The sequence below is a fragment of the Stegastes partitus genome, unplaced genomic scaffold (genome assembly GCF_000690725.1).
Source record: "Stegastes partitus isolate 25-593 unplaced genomic scaffold, Stegastes_partitus-1.0.2 Scaffold16, whole genome shotgun sequence".
Classification (NCBI taxonomy): Eukaryota; Metazoa; Chordata; class Actinopteri; family Pomacentridae; genus Stegastes; species Stegastes partitus.
In genome coordinates, this window is record NW_007577747.1 from 775,306 (window position 1) to 797,753 (window position 22,448).

The 22,448-nt window shown below is 41.7% G+C and overlaps 1 protein-coding gene across 1 annotated transcript in view; it reads left to right on the forward strand.

The window, feature by feature from the left end:
* The window catches only part of afg2a (AFG2 AAA ATPase homolog A), a 125,787-nt gene that overhangs the window by 84,695 nt on the left and 18,644 nt on the right, over positions 1-22,448 (forward strand). The window contains exon 16 of the mRNA XM_008291100.1: positions 18,610-18,774. Coding sequence (XP_008289322.1) covers positions 18,610-18,774 — 165 coding nt within the window. The remainder of the gene's footprint in view (positions 1-18,609; positions 18,775-22,448) is intronic.

Here is a 22,448-nt window from a genome sequence, read left to right on the forward strand (position 1 = left end):
ACGACATTGTCTGTAAATCACCCCAAGCATCTTTTTCTGTATTATGTGCTGTAAAAGCATAAATCAAACAACATATATGCCAATACTGATATATCCGTTACAGCGGATAATACTGACCAACTGGTATGTCAGTCAGGCTCCAATATTTAAATTGAAAATGCAGGTGTTTTCATGAATAGTCATTCAAATATTCAGCTCATTTCATACATATCCCAACTTTGTTTTTTGTTTGGTAGTACCACTTCATGTCGTTAGAAAATATCTTAACAGGAAAATAAAACCTTTATTTAAGGTATCCCAATAAACTTTTGTTTTTCTGCGCTAAGGAGGAACTAACTTCTCCATTTTCAACAAACTGCAAAACAGCAATAATTAATAAGTGTGTAATCCCTAACAACTGCACCCGACAATTATTTCGCTGGCCTGTGTGTGTTTACCTGAGGTGATTCACCGAGCTGCGCTGTGAAACTGTGCCAGTACATCCAGAAACCTTTGAGGTATATAACTGCATGCGCAGTTACGGTTTGCTTTGGTTTTCAATCTCTCCATCATCACTGAGAGACATTCCTCAACACACTGAGGAGGAAGCGCAGTATGTAATTTGTGCTGTCTGAAAGAATTATTCAGCTCAGCTCAGCTGCTCCAAATTTGATGGGAAGTTCCTAAAAAAAGATCAGTGATTTAGGAAAAGAGGTCAGTGATCACCACATAAATCACCTTACCATGGCAATAGATTGCCCAGAAGCAGATGTCTCTTTGGCACTTGGCACAGGATTGCTCTACCGGATTTAAAAAAAAAAAAAAAAGGCCCAACCCTCAGACCATAAACATGTCCTTCCTCAACCCCAAAACGGAGGCTACAGCAGCACAGCGTGCCTCCCTCCCTCTAGCCCTCCCTCATTCTCTCTGTTTCAACACATCCCTCTCTCGACTTCCTTCCTGCCCCACCCATTGAATTTTAATACCTGCCTGTCATGTTTTCTTCTCTTTTTTTTCCCCCTCTACCTCCCCCCTCCTTCACCAGACCCTTGCTGCGTATCTAGTAATTACCAGAGCACTGAGAAAACCCTTTCATTTAAAGGATTGGCAATTATCTCAGTGGAACACAATAAAATGGCTTCCCCTCAAGAGGAAGGGGAAGTTTGAGCTGTGGTACGCCACTGCATGTCGCACCGCCTTGCTCTTGAAGTGGGAGCAGAGGTGGAGGTCCTGTAGGAGGTGTGTTTTTTCTTTTCTTTTTTTTCCCCCCTCGTCTCCTCCAGCTCAGATATTTGATAATCAAAGAGGAGGCTGGGGAAACAACGTGGGTCTGGTGGTGGTGCTTTATTGCCAGAGATTTGTTCCTTCTTGTTGTTAAGTCGCCACACTTAAAATATGAACACAGTTCAGATTGAAAAAAGGTTGAAATAGCTACCTTTAACCAGCTTTGATTTAGAGCCTTGGCCTCCTGTTCACCTCCAGGGGAATCTATAAAGTTGTTCAAACCATTGTAAATAACACTTTTATGGTACTGTGGGGAGAGTTTGATCCTAACACCTCATTGGGACCAACACCACTGTTAGGTAGATCAGTCGGTTTTGGCCCGTTTTCAGAGCAGCAGCAAATGATACTGTGACAAAGCACACAAAAATGTAAATGAGCATGAAGTTGTAAAATCCACTATTTGGGAAAGTGTGGAAAAGGGAGACTGTTGAATTTGGCCAAGGGAGCTGTCTGTAGTGTTTCAGGCTGTGTAAATGTAGAACGTGTTTGAGTTAGATCATAGAAGACATGCTAAAAATGTGATCCCCCAACCAGATGTGATAATGTGGCTAGTTAGCAACAGTAGCAGCATGCATTGATCAGGGCATCACTCGATCATATTGACAGGCAAGAAGCCAACTTGTTTTCCACTGGTTTGAGTATTCCAAGAAAAAAATGCACAGATACAACTTTTTCTCTCCCAATAATAATTCCAGTATCGCATCATGTTATCGTATCTGAACCCCAAGTTGTTTCTCTGCATTTATTTTGCTCCGGTCACATTTTTACTCACTGTTGGCTCAGTTTTCACAGAAATATTTCACCTCTATGGAAACAGAACAACCATGGTTGACGTAGAGAGAACTCGAAAATGGCTTATGTACAGTATGGCAGTTATATTGCTATAAATCATCCATCCATCATCTATACACCACTTAATCCTCACTAGGGTCGCAGGGCTACACTTAGAGACAGACAACCAAGCACACTCACATTCACACCTACGGACAATTTAGAATCACCAATTAACCTCAACATGTTTTTGGACTGTGTGGGAGGAAGCCGGAGAACCCGGAGAGAACCCACGCTGCACGGGGAGAACATGCAAACTCCAGAAAGATTCCGGTGCCCCCACCGGGATGCAAACTGGCAACCTTCTTGCTGTGAAGCAACAGTGCTACCCACTGCACCACCTTGCAGCCCGCTATAAATCATATAAAGGGAAAAATTGTATGAGTTGTTTTATATTTAAAAAAGTACATTAATCCAAGTGTCCCCAGATGTTACCAATAATGTAAAAAAGGTGACTCTAAATGATATATATTTATATATGCAGCTTACAGTTCAGCCAAATAGTTCCTGAACTATTGCCACATGACTGTTAATGGCATATCAGTCACTAATGGTTGTTGCCCTAATAAGTATAGATTATATATATATTACATGATGCATTCAAGGACCTTCTGAAAGTTAAAAACTGAATTATTATTTTTTCTGTTTTTGCAGCTTCTGCCTCATCTCTTTACCTAACTACAGCCGTTCCACTGACTTGGCAGCATGGCCTGACTGAATAAATGTAACTAACAGCAAAAACAAGTCATTTTTGCAATGTTTGTGCTGTGACCATGGGTCAGTTACATTATAGCCAATATCAGATCCACATAATAAATACATAGATATCCCAATAAAATTAGGCCAAATGGAACTTTTATTTGTGGTGCTCAAAACGCAGAAAATTTCTCCCAAGATACTGTCCCTCCTGTAAATATTATCATTATTACAGTCTGCAGCGCACACTGTCAGCAGTTTTCACAGGGTCGTTTTGTGGAAAGTGAAATCCCACCTGTAAAGCGCTTCAGCAATAAAAAGTAAAGCTATGCATCCACACTACTGGAGCTGTGGGAAAATGGGAAAGTATGAAAAAATGTTTGGTTATCTTGCATTTTACTCCCGGCTTCACCTGCCCAGTAGGCAAAAGGTGTGTCTGTTAGTGTGTTGTTTTGTTTTGTTTTGTTTTGTTTTGTTTTGTTTTGTTTTGTTTTGTTTTGTTTTTTTTGTTTTGTTTTGTTTTGTTTTGTTTTTTTTCTGGGAGACTGTTGAAGAGCAGAGACCAGCTTATTGGTCAGTGCCAGAGTTCAGCAGCATTTTATCTGCATGGTGGCTGGTGTTGAGTTCCTACCCCTGTGTCTTCTCACCATTGAGCCAGCTTTATGTTTTCACAAGCGCCTCAGTGCTGCTTCTACCCGCCTCGCAGCCCCACCTGTCGTTTTTGCCGCCGGCTCAGAGAGAGAGGCAAAGTTTGGCTGGAACAGCTGGTTGCCTTGGCAACACTTTGTGCCACAGCAGCGGATTGGAACAGGAACTGGCCTATCCATGTCAGTCTGCAGGCAGGATCTGGGCCATGCCTTGTGTTAACAGATTATCTGATTTCCATTCAGACGGCTCGGGTATCGGCCCCACTCCTCCGTTCTCTGGAAAAGCGACCCCAGCCAGCCTCTTTCTGAAAGCCCCCAGAGCCCTCCTCTCTTCTCCCATTTCCTGTCTTAATTACGCACTCCTTTGTGCTGTTGTTTTTTTTTTTTCTTCTTCCTTCCCTCCTCCTCTCCTGCCTCCCCTTCTTCTTCTCTTGATCCCTCATCCCCTCCCTTCTCACTGTCTGTCTCTCACTCTCTTTTTTGTGAAGAGATGAGGACCAAGATTTTGAAGTTTGAAGTCTGTAGCAGGGACCGTCCTTGGCTCTCCCCCACCATCACCTCCCACAACTCAGCTCCCCTTCTCCCTTCCATCGTCTCTCCACCTGAAAGGGAATACTGTGTTTTCGATGCATAAAAGGCTTGGCGCTGTCAACAGGATGAATCCACCAGGGCCCATGGAAAACATACTCAGAGCTGCAGCTACAGTTTCTCTGTAAGGGAAGAGAGGAGGGGGAAGAGGAAGGTGGATGGGTGAGTGAGGGAGGCAGCTGGAAGGGATTACTGTGCAGTTTCATAGGCAGCACAATTACAAACATACCAAGTGTTAACTTGGCTGTGTAGCATAACACCAATGATGATGCTTTGGCTCTGGAATTGGGACAGGCCTTTTCAATTTTTTTTGGTGTTTGTATGCACGCGTGTGTGTGGACTGTTTGAAGAGGTGTTCACAGCTGTGCATAGTTACACACATCTCCTTGGATCCCTTCACAGGTAAATTAAAGGCTCGTGGTGAAAGAAAACAAGAGAAAAAAATAGAAATGTAAAGGTGTTGTAAACACAATGAGCATGTAAACCAAGTGGGCACCTCTCCTATGACAAAAACAGGTTTGTCGCCATCCTGTGCGGGATCTGGTTACCGAGCCAGGGCATTGAGGCGAGACCAAGAGAGGGTGACCTTGTCTGTGGCGAAATCTGACACAGGTTTTCACATGCTGGGTGGGGGATTTTTTTTTTTTCCTCTTCCTCCCCTCCCTCCCTCCCTCCCTCCCCCTCTTCCCTCTCTTTCTCTGTCTTGTTATCTCCTGCAGTAGGTGGCTAATTGCTCTGATGTTGTAGATTACATTTAGCGCACAGCTCTTATTGTGTGGAGTGCAGTTATACATAAAAGCAGATATGGTTGGACTGTACTCGAGGTTCTTTGAGTCAAACACTGATAAGTTCTGTGGGGAAGCCACATCATTTGGAAGAATTATGTAAATTAACTTGAGTATGCTGAATAGAGTAGCCCAAATATAGTAGAAAATTAGGAATATGATTGAGAATGTACAAAATATTTAGAGGAGTGTCATGTAAATTTGCATCTGGACAATAATGGGAGGATTGTTGTTTTTTGTATCCGCAAATAAGAGACGCACTAACAACATTCAGGACAGTGACTCATCACCTCACTTGCAGAATTTTACAGTCAAGTTTTACCTCCATATTAAACTTTACACAAATATAACTTTTACTGAAAACTCACCCTTTCATTTTTACACACTTTCTGTTCAATTTTTATTTTCCTCAGATTCGATTGTTCCACTGTGCAGGTATGAACCACAAGTTTCTTCCTTCATGCTTAATTATAAAGTGACAAAGAATATAAAAAGTCAAAAGAGTTGCATGTACATATTGGCTACATATTTGCATGAATGTCAGCCCATTAACATTATACATATCAAGTTGTGCATATGGAGGCTTTGCGTCATAAGTTGTGAGTCAGAAGTTCCCATATTAGTGCCATCAGGGTGCTCCGTCAAAGTGTTACCTTAAATAACTGATCCACTTCACATATTTCCTGTCTGTCGCACAGTGTCATCAGGGAAGCTCCCAATCAGTCCTAATGTCATTCTGTAGCATGACAGTGACCACAAACATACAGCCAGAGTCATAAACTACTATCTGTAAGAGCAACAGAGCCTTGATTTCAACATCACACAGAAAACACACAGCAGCAGCAACAACAACAACAACAACAAACAAAAATCCACAGAACAAGTTCTCCAGGAAGCTGCAACAGCCTTCCTGCTAAGTTGAAGTGTACCGAGGAGAGCTGGTTGTAAGGAAAACGTGATAAATAACAACTATTCATGGCATTATTTTTGAAAGCTGTAGTGTGGATTAGATTTTTTTTTTAAAAACAACAAAAAAACAAATACACATATAACATAAAAATGTGCAAGAAATCAAAGTGTCTTGTGACTGAACCTGATTCAGCTGGTACTGAGCTCTTCTTCAGAGCAGTATGAATGGTAGCCTCTAGGCTGGGAAGGCCTGTCAGTCCAGCTAACTTCTAATAAACAACTTTACTGTTGACTTTGTCTCCTTAACAGACAACAAGCTAATTCAGTAAAGCAGATTAACAATAACTTGCAGCTGTACAAGGTACTGCCTTTTAGAATATGCTTAGTGATGTTTATGTGGCAAGTAGCCTGTCCACTGATAGAGCTGGTCAGAATTTAAAGTGGTGAAATGATGGTTTTAGTTAGTTTTAGCAATGAATGTTTAGTTCTGTTAGGTTGGACTGCTGTTGTTCAAGAGCTTCCAATATATGTGTCAGAACATTTCGTGTACTGTCTAAATACTAGGTGATAACTAACGCTAGTTCCATGAACAAAAATTGTGTTTTTCAGTGTTGCCGTGAAACGGGTGCAGAAATGAAGCGAACCTAACGTAAACGTACCTAACGCTGCGTTAGAGAAAGTTGAAGGAAAGGGCAAAATTCAAAGCTTTGTTGTCTCCTCTTCTTCTTCCTTAAGTTTTTTTTCCTGCTTGGCAAAAACCAGGTTTTGTCTCCAGCTTCTTTCACTTTGTCTGTTACAGCCGTGCATAACCCAGCCTGTACCACAATGTTCTGATGACACTACACAACCGAGTTTATTCGCTCCCAAGCAGATAAAGGAAACAAGTCTAATTTGCAATTTCTTTTTTTTTTTTTGTAACATTTCAAAGTTCACTTAAAATTCACTTGACAAATATATGGAAACACAGCCAGTGTCCACACGATCCACACAACAAGTTTCAGACTGCAGAGTTTCTTTGTAGTTTATTGCACCATGTTGTGTAAATGTCAGTAAGCTGTGGCCAGAATATTGAAATGGAACGATTACCAAGGTTGTCCAAGGTCATGGCTGTATTACATGGATCGGTGGCAAAAGGTGATGCTTAGGATTGGTAGAAAATCCAGCTGTGTCAGTGCAGCTTCCATTGATTTTCATCTAAACTTTGGGATTTGGTCAGTAGGATGGTTTTGACTTGCAGTAGTCCATCCTTATCCACATGTTTATATCAATTACTGATCATTTGAGTTAAGTTTGAAATAGTTAAAATCACAGCTCACAATTTCCCAAAGCTCACTGTGTGTGTCTCACACTGCTTTGTTTTCCACAACCCAAAGTGTTACTTTACAATCATGTAAAACAGAGAAAATCTTCAAATCGTCTCATTTGAGTAGAGTGGAATCATCGAATGTTTAATACTTTTGCTTTACAAGTTACTTAAACAGTGAATCAGTAATCAGAATTGATCGTCTGTTGATCAACTAATAGATAATAAGCTGACGTTTCCACACCATCCATTATGTCCTCTCATAATGTGCCAGCTGTGCAAAAGGCATCATGGCTGATATAATGGTGAAGGCATGAGGCAGAAAGAAAGGAGAGCATCTGAGCTGTCTTTGTCCTTCTCTGTCTTCCTCCAGCTTGGGGTATTGTCTCACTCTATGAGCATGTCCCCTGTTTTCTGTCTCTCTGGACGTGCACTCACACACCAAGACGGAGAGACACACAGTCCCGTCTCTCACCCGGGCCCGGCCTCAGCACAGGATGAGGGTAAACAAGCTAATGTTTAGATTTCACGGAAGTGGAAACTGATCTGGCCGAGTCGGCCCTGTCACTCAGCAACGTGCCTGTTTATGTTTTTCTCTTTGGTAAGTATCTGCAAGTGGCAGCATATGTGAGCATTCAATTCTTTGTGTGTGTGTGTCTGTGTGTGTGTGTGTGTGTGTGTTTTGGTTAGGGTGTGTGATGGCGCACATGCCTCAGTATAAATCCTTTGTGTATGAGCACAGATGGAAGGTGCAAACAGGTTGTTGTGGGAGTAGTGATGCCCTCCGCTGACACACACCAGGGCTGCATGGTGATGATGATGATTGTGAAACTGATAGTGAAACTGGTGATGATCTTGAAAACCTCTTTAGTGCCCTAACTGTGCCCCTGCTGCAGTCATGAGTCACAATCTTTGACCTTTAGGCTACACGTAAGTTAAAATCCTGTCTGTCTGTTCCTTCCACTGTACTGCAGTCTCTCAAAATACCGTCTTTCTCCGCTGTATGTAACAGTGTTTATCTGTTTATTGTATATCTTGCTATGTAATTGGTTAATTCACTTCATCATTGTAAACAAGTACATTTTGCTGAGACTTGCTTGAAGTCATCTATCACAGTGAAACATCTGTCTGGTCTGAGAAGTCTTAAGAGAAGTGAAGCAATAACTGTAGACATGATTTGTATTGTGATGGACTGTCTTATCTCAAGCAACTTAAAGTTTCTATGAGTGGAATGAGAGAGCATGCCTCTCTTCTGCAGAGAAAAGAAAAGCAAATACTGCTGTTGGTAGTTATGTGTTTGTTTCAAATGAGTCCTTTAAAATTGCCGTAAGTGCAAGGTGAGTCCCGGCCTCCGTCAGATTCTTCAAAACAACAATCCCTGAAGTCCTCTTTCCTTTATTTTTTTTTTCCACATACGTGCAGAGGACGACAAGGGCTGTCAGAGAAACACAAAGCACTCAGGGTTGCGTGTTAGGAGCCGCCTGAATGGCACCAGGCCTAACGAGAGCCCGGCAGGAACCCCGAGGTGGGCCTGGCACCTGCAGTCTGTCTCTGGGGGGAAGCGGGGCCTCTGAGTATGTGTGCAGGCAAAGGATGTGTGAGGTGTGTGAGTGTTCCTCTTTGCTGCAAACAGATTCTTTGTATATACATATGGGTTTGTACATGTATATATCTATGTAGCGGGTGCAATTAGGATGTCACTGTCCGCTGCCAAGACTTTAACCCTCCGAACACTAAAACCTACCAGCGGGCTTAATGGGCACGCTATCTTTAGAAAAATAAATCCCTGAAATTCCGCCACTGATCAGAGCTTGAAACTGTAAGAAAAAGGAAAATGTTCAACACTGCAGCAACCTGTAACTAATAACATGTAGTGCACTGTTCTATCATTAAAAAATAACCAAAAAGTAGCACTAAAATCACTTTATTCTATTTGTCTCATTCACAAATTAGCTTTTGCCACAAATCCTATGAGAAATAACAATAACTCCGATGTTCCTCAGCACAACTGTGTGATGCAGCTGTGACAAACAGTCATTTGACAAAAAGTCTGAGACTTCCCGGGTGAACTGCAGGCAGTGTTTGCACAGAGATAGCAGGTGACAATAAAACATTACGAGCAAAATAAAACATACCTGATCAGTAAAGTGAATGCAGCGTGGCTCAGAAACTACATACAGAGGAGAAAAACGCTTCGATTTAGAGTTTGTAAAAAAGTAAATAGTTAAATAACTGTAGTTTGTAGAATCTTTTTTTTTCTCCCAGTGTTGGTAACACCTGTGAGCACATGGGGAAATGTTGTACATACTGATTCAAATTTATGTTAAAACAAAAACAAAACAAAACCAAAAAAATAACGCCTTTTGACTTCTGGCATTATAACTGTATCTGCTGCACAAAACACATTTTGACTTCTAGCCATGGTTGGGCTGTCTCCACAGCGGTGCAGGAATTTATAGTGCAGTGAAAAATGAGGCCATAGGAAGTAAAAATTTGTCAGGAGCAAAAAAAAAAAAAAAAAAGAAATGGTAAAGAGGGTGAATTTATGTTAATCAGAGGAGTGTGACGATTGCTTTGAGAAATCAAGAAATTTACTGTCTGAAAAGCCACAACATGAAATATGGTATGGGAAGTAAAAAATAATAGTGTTGAGATTCATAATGCTTCCTCTTTAAATAAAAATCTTCTGCTCCTCTTTCCACTTGCTCATGGTTCTAAATAAATGCAAAATCAATTCAACATGTAAGAGTGTTTAAGATGCTGATCAGCCAGTAGTCTGTGTAGCTATTGTCAATAAACTCATCAAAGGTATGGAACATTCTTGTGTCTTTACATTAATTAATTTTACCTATGACTGGTTTAGGCATGCAAAAAGGGTCCGACTGGAGGTCATTATAGTTCAGTCTCTCTTCATTTGCATCTGTCAGTGAGTGGGTATGTTAACTCCGAGACAGAACTCCTTTAGCAGAATAAATTGTAGTTTTAACCCATGTAATTACACAATATTTGAATTTATAGTGATGCTGGTGACACCTCAGAAGAGCATACCCAAAGAAGTCACAGTTCTTTGCCTCATGAGCACATGTGCCCCAGACAAACGCATGCATACATGTATACTGTACCACAGGGATACATAATGAGGGTGACAGTAGCGCTGAAAGCTCTGAGTGATGAGTGAGGCAAATGAATGGAGAAACGTTCAGTCGCTGGTTTAGTGCTGCCGATGTGTTTGAGGCAGCAATTCGACCAGTGTGTGAGGGTGCCCACAGGCTCTGGGGCAGATTATGGAAACCAGACCTGGCGAGTTTACACCGAACGCAAGGCTCCGTAGAATTAAACTGTGAACTGCGGACAGCTCACAGGAAACGCCTCTTTGTAAAGCAAACATACATGTATTTTATGGCAGCTGCTTTACTGCGTTTTTATTTTGGGCTCCAATGAATCGACATTTCAACATGGCCTCGGTCTAATTTCCTCTGCTTTTCTTCACCTTTTTTTCTGGTGGACAACCCTTCCCGCACACACACACACACACACACACACACACACGCTCTGCCCACCTACTCGTATCAAAATAAGACTTCTTTTTTGTCGGTGGCCATTTTATTTTCGTGGAGGTGTGAGGGCCAGCCATTCTGTGTTGTTTTGACAGATTCAGGGACTTTATTGCGGCCTCCAGGGCAGCTGTAGGGGTGTGAGGCCCACGCCTCCCCCGTCCTCACCCTCCACACCAGACTCAAAAGGAGCAGCAACACAGCTGCTGCTGCTACTTCTTCCCCCTCCCCTCATGTCAGCCCCTTCACCTGGTCTCCATATGATTGCGACCCTCAAACGTGCATGCACACACACGCACATGCACACACACACACACACACACACACCATAAAAGGTAAAAGAGGTGTGACATCTAATTCTGTAATGACTGTAGCTGCACCATGCATGCACACCCTCTCATATGCACACACACACACACACACACACACACACACAGACACACACTCACACACACACCACTGTGGTCTTTCTGGGCCTGGAGTCTGACTCCTGCTGGGGCGGCACATTTTAAAAAATAAAACGTGTGAATTCATGACAGCCAAGGACTTAAACACCAAACTGTCTCTGTGTTAAAGGAAAACTCTGGTTCATTACAGCATAGGTCTTATTTTTTCAATAGTAGCAACAGACTCACTAGTTTAACTGCTGAAATCTGGGAACACAACAGCATCGCCTAAAAGAAGCAGTGTGTTTCATGCAAGTTTAGGACAAACCAAAAGATTAGCCAAACTTATTTGGAAGATCAAGATAAGAGGTACAATTTGGAAAACAGCATTTTTAATGAGAGTTTATTAAACTGAACAGCGTAAGATTTCCTTCAAATTCAGTGATTTAGGGAAGTTTCTGCTCTTATAGATATGGTTGCATAACCTTTGACGTCTAAACATAACAAGGCATGAATATTCTCTTGTTTAGGCGTCTCCTCTTTCTGAAAATGTTTCCATTCATATTGCTGCAAACCTGTGTTTTAAAATAAAATGTAAAGTCCGTCTCTCTCCTCCCACCCTTCCCACTCGCTGCAGCTCAATCACACCAGCTCAGACACTGCAAAACTAAAGTCCAATTCTGAAGAAGGATTATAATACAGATAGCCACATCCTGCAAGCTGACAGAATTGGTTCTTTCGTCGTGTTATGTGTGAAGTCCATTAAAAGTCTGAATTTGTGTTTTTGTGCATGCAGTGTCAAGCTGTAAATGCTCCACCAGGGCCTTGACTGCTTATTTAGTTCATCACGTGTCTTCCAGCGTATAGAAAAATACCATGTGGACAATGTTAACAAGGCAACCAAAACAAAAAACCAACTCCATTTCCATCAGGGAGGAAGTTCAAAGTAGAAGTTTAACAAGATTTTTTAAAAATGAGTTCCAAAAACTAGATGTTTTATCAAAAGTCTACCAGTGTGCAATCCTTGTGCACAAAATACAACTTTCTTTGGAGCGTTCCTGTGTTAAAACTGTCATCTTCTAAAAGAAAATAGCACTTTTTTTTCCAAATGGTTTATATCTCCATTTTAAAGCTACAAATCTTGACTTGCTCCTGGCTGTGCAGAGCATGTGGGACAGTAGGGGGTTAACAGCGCCAGAGTTATTTGGTTCTTGGACACGGTGGCCTCGTCTGCCGGATGCAAGTTTGACTCAAGGGCAAAATCCAGAGTGAAAGCCTCTCATGTTTTTGACTGGTTGCCAACTCTGCTCTCTCTCTCTCTCTCTCTGCTGCTCGCTGCTCTCGTACTCTCTCGCCCCCCTGTCACTCTCATCCCTCTCTGCTCTGCTGTCCCCTCCCCTCTCTCTCTCTCTCTCTCTCTCTCTCTCTGATTTACTCTCTCTTTCTCTCCCCTCTGTTCCTCCTCTGATCCTCTCCCACATCAAAATCAAGACTGACATAAAGCAGGTCCGGCGTTCCTCTGAAGACAGCGTGGCCTCGTCCAAAATTATGTCATCTTCGTAGAGGGATGTGGTGTGCACAATCTTCAATAGATGTCGTAAATCTAGTGCGCAGGATTTGATAGAGCTGAAAAACAGAACAGGCTGATAGCTTGTTTTCTGCTCTGACATGCAGCAGGGTGGTGAAATGAAGCTCAACAGTTCTGTGACACAACAGAGCTCTGTCTGCAGTGAGGCAAAGAGTTTGGTAAAGGAAACTGTTGAATCCAGATGTGGTTTACTAAATCCAATTCTGGTTTACCCCAAAATATGGGAAAGTCAATAGTTCCTCTTACAAAAAAGCTAAATAACAGAATGTGCCCGTAATAAAAATAGACTTGTAGAGTAATCATTGCTGTAATGTCAGGTCATGGGTGCCTGGTCTTTGTGGCTCCAAGTTGGTCACATAGAGCATTACACAAAACACTGGTGAGACGTCTGTTAAACAATGCCAGTCATTTGAATACTCTGCTGCGTTGTGGCGTGCCACACACCCAGATATGACTGAATTACTTCTTTTTCACTGTGGTGGCAAGTGAAAGCTAATGCAGGCTGAGTAATGTGCATTTCTCAGAAGTGTCATTGATGCTGTATGGTTTTGCAATAGATACATGTTGAACAATTGATTTAAGATACCAGAGAACTCTTATCTATGAAAACAATCTCCAGAATGTGGAAGAAACAAATCTAGATCGAGATTCACTGACTCAAGACGTGTCTTTGAAACTGAGCTACTCTCTGTAGAGGACGGGATGTCCATAAGGGCACAGCTTTACCCTCGACTTTTTCCCATCCCTCATTTTAGCAACTAGCTTCACTGCCAGCAAACCAGATTTTCAGAATAACAATGTTACCTAAAATATAGTTAATAAATTGACATTAAGTGAGGAGTCAGTGCACTGTGTTAAAAATGCACAGATCTGAACTGCAGACGTAGACCTCTCTGACCTCTCTGTGAGCTTTTGGTTCCCATCATGCTCTCTGCATTTTTTGTGTGGTGTGTGCTCTGCACAAATCCAGGGTGGCCCATCTCCGAGTCAGTATGACTCACCAAGGCTTCTGAGGATTGTGGACTGACAGGTTAGGAAACCACATACAGCAAATGCCTCCAGGCAGGGAACAAAGTCAACTCATGTCTCCTCAGGCAAGCCACTTATTCAGCCAGACAGCCTTCTATAATGCTATACAATAAAAAAAAAAAAAAAAAAGCACCAACAAAAAGCGTTATTAAGAGAAGAGATGTTTCACCAGATGTGCAGGGAAGAACTTAGTCATCATGTTCCCTATCGGGACTGTTCCAATTCATTTTCATTTGATCTGAAGGCAGCGTGAGTAACAAAGCAGATCTGATCTTGATTTAGCCACACCGTGTTTAAGCTTCCATCTAAGAATAAAACACCTGAATTGCGGGGGCGTCCATTTGTAAACAGTTTGTAGACATAGCTCATAGTAGGTCAGATTGAAGCTGGCCAAGAATGTGCTTATGAACAATGCTCCAAGGAGAAGATTCCCAGCATTCCTCAGTGGTTAAGGAGAGGTACCGGCCTTCACAGATAGGAAGTCGTCTGTCATTAGGGGGTAATCACTTCTTGAGGAGGATTGCAATGCCTGGAATGATTACTGTTGTTATCGGCAGTGAAACTTGGCGCAGAGAGGGCGGATGAGGTTTTTTTTTCTTTCTTTTTTGTCTCTGTTTTCTCTCTTTGTGTGTTTTGATCAGCTTGACCGATCCGTTGTAGGTCTCTTGTGTTTTTCTCATCAGTGTGCTGCACATTTTGTAGCTCACAGTGCACACTCACCCGGATTAGGTGGTGTATTAATGCTTCAGTGTTGACTTAAAGTTAGTTGGTATTTCTTACCTAGGGGCATTTCTAATTACTAATGGCTCATGTGTAATGATGCCTATCATGTCAGTGGTGCAACAAGGTGGATGCAATCCGTCATGCAGACTTGTGTTAGAACAACAGGGAATTTACCCAACTGTGGTGGTTTGCTGTCTCCCACACCACTTATCTGTGTTTGTTTGCAGGGTTTAGGTCCTGCAGTACTTTCAAGTGGGTTGTCTGGGTTCCTTAGTTTTACTGTTTTTGTCCTCTCCACTCTTAGCTCCTTCCCTCAATCCTTTCTTTCTTGCCTTCTGCCAGTTGAGCCAAGACTTCAGGTGGAATGATGCTGTTACGAAAAGAGCCCGTCAACGCTTGCCCGACATGCCAAGCCAAGTATTTGTCTTTTGGGGTCCCCTCTTACCTCCTCCTCCTCCTCCTCTTACTCCACCCCGCCACCACCTCCCCCGGATCCTTGAGAACAGGAAGTGTATCTTGTTAAGTGATGGATGGGCCCCCTGCTCTTGCTGAGAGGAAAGAAAAAAAAAGCCTTTCTTTCCCTCCAGGGCAGTCAGATGAGTTTAGCAGTCTCAAAGCTGAGGGTCGGCTCTGCTTTTTGGGAGCGCCTTGGAACCCTTGGTGCCTGAGCGCCTGGAAGCCACAGGCACTTCTGCATTATGTGTGCAGCGAGAATTAATGGCTGATGTTGAAGCAAGTGACGTTTTTGCACCCGAAAAATTGATTCCGAATTAAGAAAATCAATCCAAGGAGTGTTTACCGGAATTTGTATGTGCTTACAGACATGCTCGTGTACGTAAATGTGTTTGTCAGCATGCGTGGGAGTGACTGTCTGTGTGAGTTATTTAGCCGGGGGTCACCAGGTTTGTGTTGGCACACAGCCGTCAGATACTTCCAGGGAGAGCAACTCAGGAAGTGTCCCTGGCACGTCCTCTGCATAATGCAATATGCTGTGCAGCAACTGGCTCAACCTGCTGTGACAAACAACCACAGACTAAAGTCCCCACTACACCCATCGCACCTCCTTCACACTGTTTTGTACCTACAATATCCATTAATCTGTTGGCAGAACCATAACAACAAACTTAATCCCACAGGTCTTGTTTCACGATTGCTTTGCCAGATGCACCTTATCAACTCTCAAGCCTTTGCAGGTTCATAATTGAACAGTTATGGGGATACTAGAATATGTTAACATGCTTTAATGTTCAAAAACAGGCCAGTCTGTCTCTGGCTTGGTTACAACCAACAACTTAGCACGTGAATACTTGGAAGGAGCTGTTTTGTTTCTTTTAAACATAACAACTACATTTAAAGGTTATAATTTTGAATCTCCAGATTGGCCCAACAAAATGAGAACGAGAATTGAGCTGTTTCCTGTCTAGGAAGCAGTCCCGTTAAACTGTAGGGAACACAATAAAAGGTTGAGGTTGTACTGCTGAGGAATAGCTTTAAATATCTAGTTTGAATTACTAATTCTTCATCTTTTGTCCCTATAATTTGCTCTATAGAAAGTGTCAACATGGTAATGCCACCAGCTAAAGTAGTTCTCGCTTTAACCATAAACTACATATAAAAGATGGATGTGGCGACAGTGATGTTAAACATTGGGGTTTGTTGATTGCCATTTTGAAGCCTTGAGTTTGGAATTTGGCCATCGCCATCATGGTTTGTTTTTTAAATAGTGTGAGAATACCAAGGGCTGGATTTGACTGAGAACTCGAGGACATTACAGGTAGCCAAACACTAAAACATTCTCTGTTTTATCGTCTATTTTACTCTAAATGAAACCGTGATTTACGAAATGAACATCATGCTTTTCTCAAAAAGTCTAGAAACTACTGATTGAGATAATAAACTCAATAGAAAAATGTTTTCTGGGGTAACAGGACAAGTCGGCTCATTTTCTACCTCAAAAACTTCTGTAAAATCAGACTTCTCTTTGCAACCAGTGCAGTCTTCCCCTGCAGGTGTCAGGCATTTCCACACTGGTTTACTTACTTTATCTCAAGGCTACGTTTGTTTGAGGGTGTGTCAAACTAGCCACTTGGTGGGCATTTTACTGAAGTATTACGTGCATGACATAAATAAGTAACGGAAGAAAAGGTTGGAACGCCAGCAAGGCAAATCAGCCAGTTCAGGGCCAGTGTTTTCTGTGGCAGAGAGTAACTCCCTTTGACGTAGACTTGGGCTTTGTAATTTTGCAGACCTGCACAAAAAGCTATATGACACACTAAAAGAAGAGGGACAAACCCAAAAGGCATAATATGGTTCTCTTTAATGTAATGCTCCAGCCCTAAAACCTGCCATCAATCCATCTCCCAGCAGGTCCTCCCCAACAGACACCCTTTTCCCTCTTTGAACGATGGTGACGTTATTCCTTTCTATCCGTTTTATGACGATAGTTTGTCATTCAGAGCCACACACCTCTCCATAAACCAGTGGAAGAATCCAGAGACCTGAAAAACATTTCCTCTCATGATCCATTGCTCCTTTGTCAGCCGTGGCTCTGTTGTGGTTACCTAAGGGTAGCTACTAATGTTTGTCTCCAGTTTCCGTCCTCTCATGCTCCGTACACATACACAGGAAAAGCAACAGATAAAAGACAGGGAAACGGACCATCAACCCAGTACACTGGAATTAGTTATCCAGAGGGGAAATAAAGAAACCCATAAAACAAAAGTCTCGCAATTTCCTCCAGGACATTTCACGCAGATGGACTTAAAATGAAGCATGGCGAAGACCATTCGGTGGTTTCTGTCACCTAAAGGTCAGTTTAGTCGCTGAAGCTCTTTAGAACAGCTCTTCGTTATCGCTAAACTGTTGTAAATGCTGCAGATGTGTAAATGAACATTATGTCTGAACTCTGTAAGTCAAACTATGTTCCTGACTTTAGAAAGCATGAGTGTTTCAAGTGTTTTTCATGTTGTGCAGCTAATAAAATGTGAATAAACAGTAACGACTGTTGCATTTCCTCATAGTCCAAGTTGATATCTTTGATTAATGGCTTCATATCGCTTGTCTAGCCCAGCTAATAATTTAGTACAACACAGAAAAAAGCAGATCTAGCAAATACTTTGCTCCTATAGTTTGGCATTTCTGCTTAATGATTTTGTTTTTCTCAATGATTAATCAATAATTAAAATGATTAACATTATCAAAATTTGACCCAAGTACAGAGTGCCCTAGCAAAGAAATAATTAATAAGAAGAAGAAATTAGAAATAATGTGGGTTATTTCCATCAGTGAGCTTCAGTCTGCCTATAAAACAAACAGAATGGCACATTGTAGATGTTCATAATTTCTGTATATAAAAACAACAGCAAGAAGACTGACAGTCTTGCCCCGGACATGGTGCATGTAAGGTGGCAGGAACAGAAGAGTGATATGTAAACAAGAGTTCAAAGGCTGCTGGTCGAGTCCCTCCAACCTTCACTGATCACTCCTGATGTGACCTCCTGCGTGGCTTGTGTCTGCATGTATCTCCTGCCTCGTCTCTGCTGGACAGAGTTTGGCCCCGCTGGAGCCTGTCTGGCCCCGAGCCAGGGGCTCCACTGTCTCAACAACAAGGACTCAGGAGTCTTGGGAGAAGCACAACAATGAAACTGAGTTCCAGCTGATGTTTGTTTTTCTGTTGATCCTTCATTCCTTTGCTGACATGAAATGCTCGTTCACACTGAGTGAAATGCGTTCAGTTATTTTCCAAACCCACTGCTCGTTGGGCTGGTTGGCTCGTCAAATGGTGTACCACACCGCAGCTTGTCACGGCCTGGCTCAGGACAGCAAATGGAGACAGGGCATATTTGTCCGTCCGTCTGACTGTCTGTGTTTGAGAGGCGCCTGCCACTTAATGACGTCTGACAAGCGAGACAGCGGCAGCTTTGGGTACTCAAGGACTGTTTTGGGGTCACGGAGACGTGATCTGTAGGAAGTGGAGGGTTGATCAGATAACGTCAACATTGTCTCCGCGCTGACTGCCAGAAGTGGAAAACTTCAATTTCACAGCGTGCATCTCAGGCATTTGGTTCATGGTCGTGTCTAAAGACGCGTGTGATCAATGCAGGAGTGGAGCAAGCGTCAGTTCATAACAAGCCAGCAGTATGGAGGTCAAAGGTCCGAACCACAACATCCTGAAAGTGATTATGTCAAAGGAAGAGATGTGAAATGAAAGTGAACTTTGAATCAAAGAATTTCATTTCACTTGTGCATGACACTTGGTGAAATATGATGGTAAAATAAGTGCACTCTGTCTTCTCCCTGTCCCACAGGCTCTGATGCGTCCAGGTCGCCTCGACCGAATCGTCTATGTACCTCTTCCAGATGCTCCGACCCGACTGGAAATATTTTCTCTCCAGTTCCGGAACATGCCAGTGGCAGAATCTGTGTCTCTTGATGATTTGGTGACTCGGACCAATAAGTATTCTGGAGCAGAGGTGAGCTACGTTTGCATATGTTTTATTATCTTGTGTTGTTAATTTAGAAAGAGTTCAGAATGAAAGATTCCACTATAAGGACTTTAGTTTATGTTTAATGAATTCACAGGCTGGATCAGAAATAAGATCTCAAGCCAACAGCTGCACAGAGAGTCTGTTTCTTCTGCTGCACTGACACACCAAACCAGTACAAACCAACACACTATAAAGACAAATGTGAAAATGAAACTTTTGCTTCAGACAAGTGAAAAAAATATCTGTGCAGAAAGACTATGTTGAATTAAAAAAAAAAAAGATTGTTTTTGCTTAGCAGTTTTAAGTTTAGATCTTGAAACGAGTAAAACCCTTTAATGTTTTCTCAATAGATTTTGGGAAGTCAACTTTTCATACTCAAGCTGAAAAATAGATTCAGTATCATACTTAATGTTGTGTTAAGTAACGCAGTGTCCGAGGATTCAAACTTCCTCTCTGCTTTCACAAGCCCAAATCTTACTTTTTCACTTCTCCCGACTGCCAAATAAGAAATTGTGACTGTCGGCTGCGTTGCGGGGAGATGTTACTGCGCTTTTCCATGATGTCTGTGTCGTGTCTGTGCTGTGTCACAGAGTGGCCTCGTGATCTCACAGTGGACTGGGAGTAGTCGTACAAACGCTCCTTTGTGTGACAGATTTGTCTCTCTGCGTTTGTCTGCCGCGTGATTCACATTGTCTTAAGCAGAGAAACTGCCACTGTTCCCTGGGACACAAATACCTAAGAAATTCTAAGAAATGGTGCACAGTTTTGAACAGTGTGTGTCACATGTTGGCCAGTTGAACTCACTTACCTGCTTTTTTTAGTTTGGTAGGACTTTGTCTGTGTCTTTTTTGGTAATGTGGTGCAGACTGTTAAGGTTTTCTGTGCAGGATCTGGTTCCCACTATCTCTGTCTTGTTATTTTCAGAGAAATCATGCTTGTCCATGACCTATAAATTGACCCATAGTTCACACACAGTCTGACAGAAACAAAACATTCCTGTAAGATGTACAGTATATCTTTTCCCCTCAATGTAAATCCCTGCTGTATATTTAGACTTCAAGGGTTACAGACATGATAGAAATGTCACGCTGGTCTTCTGACAAGCTTGGAAAACAACCATTTATAAGCTAGCGCGCTGGGAAAACACCGATTTTATTGATGTCACAGTCGTGCTTTCTGTGTGACATGTTTGTAAGTGCCGCTGTGTTGTTTCTTTCGTTTGACTGCCTGAGGTAGTGCAGGAGCCAAAGTGCGTCTCCACGTAAACACAGAAATCTTCTCAAAGGACCTGAAAACCACGTTTTGAAATTTGAATCTTTTATCCACCATTGTCAGATAAATACTGGTTATTCTTACAACAGAAACTGCTTTTCAGGATCTTCTCATGGGTTTGAAGTAGAATACTTTTTTCTGCAAGTCCTGCCATTGATCCAGTGTCCCTAGAATAAGTTACACATAAAACAGAATTAAAAGAGTACAAATGCATCTCTTTTCTTTTGTAGTTTGAGCTGTTTGTGTCCAGATCCACTCTGATATTAGGCTTTTTAACACAAAAACCTTAGATCACAAAACTGCAATATTTGTAAACTGAGCCCCTCATTGTCTGTGTTACAGGAAGATGCTACTGTCAATCAGTAATAAGCAGATTACACCTAGCCTAAAGCAGATCACCTATCATATGAATGTGTTCATAAAGACGATCTCTTTCTTGCTTTAACACTCCATAGGCAACCACAAATATTTCACATCACAGAGAATTACTCAAGATGTAACAACACGTTTTCACTTGATTTAACACAGAAACACGTGAAAAGGTGCACACCGAACCCTGTTTAAGACTGTTTATTAGTTCTTAAATCAAGTCTGATCAGGACAGCGAACTGTTAAGTTGTTTCTGTCTTCTCCTCTGACATTGGGATTCTCTTGAGGGCAGTTTGAGGTTATCTGTAGGGGCCTCCTCATATCCTGAAAGCACACTCTCTATGTTTCCTGACTCGGCAGCCCTCACCCAAAAATCAGCCTAAAGCAGGCGTACACCTGGAGCAGGTATGCAGTGAGAAACCAATCCCCCGCTATCAGGTGTTCTGTTTGACATCGGGGTTTCTGGTGTAGTGTCTCATCTGTGGAATGGAGGTTTGCAGTCACTTGTCGTTGACTTCTACAAACCCCACAAAAATTCAAAGGCATGCCAGTCAAGCTGATAAGAGTTCGTAGGTGGAAACTCTCACCTGTGCGTGTATTATATTTTTACATACCAACGCTATAGATCAAATTAGATTAGATGAAACTTTAAACTCCCCTGATCACTGAGGGGAAGTTTGGGGGGGAAAAAAACAGGATGTAGATAACAGAGCAACACAGCTCTGGAGATAATGCTGTGTTTACCAGGAATGAGCTCCAAGGGACAAATACAGCAAGTAAATAAACAAATCAATGTGCAAACATACTGCATGTGGCTATTGATTGGTGATTTATTGACCAGCTGTTTTTTTTAAGCATCAAGGCCTTTGCATTTGTGCACCAGCAATGCAGTGGTTAAAACATTTAAGCATAAAGTAGTTTCAAGTCGAGAGGATCACCATTTTGCTGTCTGAATCTTTTTCTTTCTTTCTTTTTTTTTTTTTAGCGAAATACCCAGATTACTGTAAAAGGAACAAGATTGCTTTTTCGCCTGGATGTTATCCCCCCACAAATCCCAAAGTGTTTGTGTTTCCTGCTGCAGGAAGACACCAGTCACCACAGTTTACAGTAAATTAGACCTTCTTGCAGTGTTGAGCACTCAGCGAATGTTTGCTATAATAGATTGAAATCAGCCACATCAGCTCCTAATCCCCAGTTCCTCTGACTGCAAAATAACAGTCAAAAGCTAAAAAATGTTTGTGCATCAGTATTTTTATACTTTTAACATTTATAACTGATTTCCAAAAATGTGGTGTATGCTGTGATGAAACTGAAAGCAACGGGCCTACCAGTGTTTATGCACATGTAAATATCTGAAGTAAAAATTTGAACAACAAAATCAAATCAAAACAGATAGAACCTTAAAAAATGCATCCAAATTATTAACATGGTTCTATATTTTTAAATAGAAATGAACATATGACAATAATAGATGCAAAGATGGGAATGTAATTTAAATGAAGGTGTGAATTTTATCCGTTACCCTTTTTTCTGTCACATTAAAAATGGCATTTCTGACAAGTTTTAGACTAGAAGCATGAAGGCAATTCATTTCTCAAACCACGTGTCTTGTTTAGCAAATAGCCTTTCTGAGAGATGTGATGTTTTTAACGCTCTGAACCCCCGAGCAGTTTCTAAGCATTTTTTACTCCTGTCACGTTTTAACTGTCTCTGGGCTCATTTTTCACTGCAATATAAAGTCCTGCACCTCTATGGGAACAACACAACCATAGCTAGAAGGAGAGAGATGTCCCCTGTGCAGTTACAACTCAGTTGTAATGCCATAAATCATAACAAAGCAAAAGTTAAATCCCTTTACTTAATTGTTCTACAAAAATTAAAAAAACAAAAAATTGAAATTAACATGTATATCTTCTCCCCAAGTGCCCACAGGTGTCAGTAATACTGGACAAAAAATTGTGACTCCAAATACTACAATAGAATAGAATAGAATAGAATAGAATAGAATAGAATAGAAT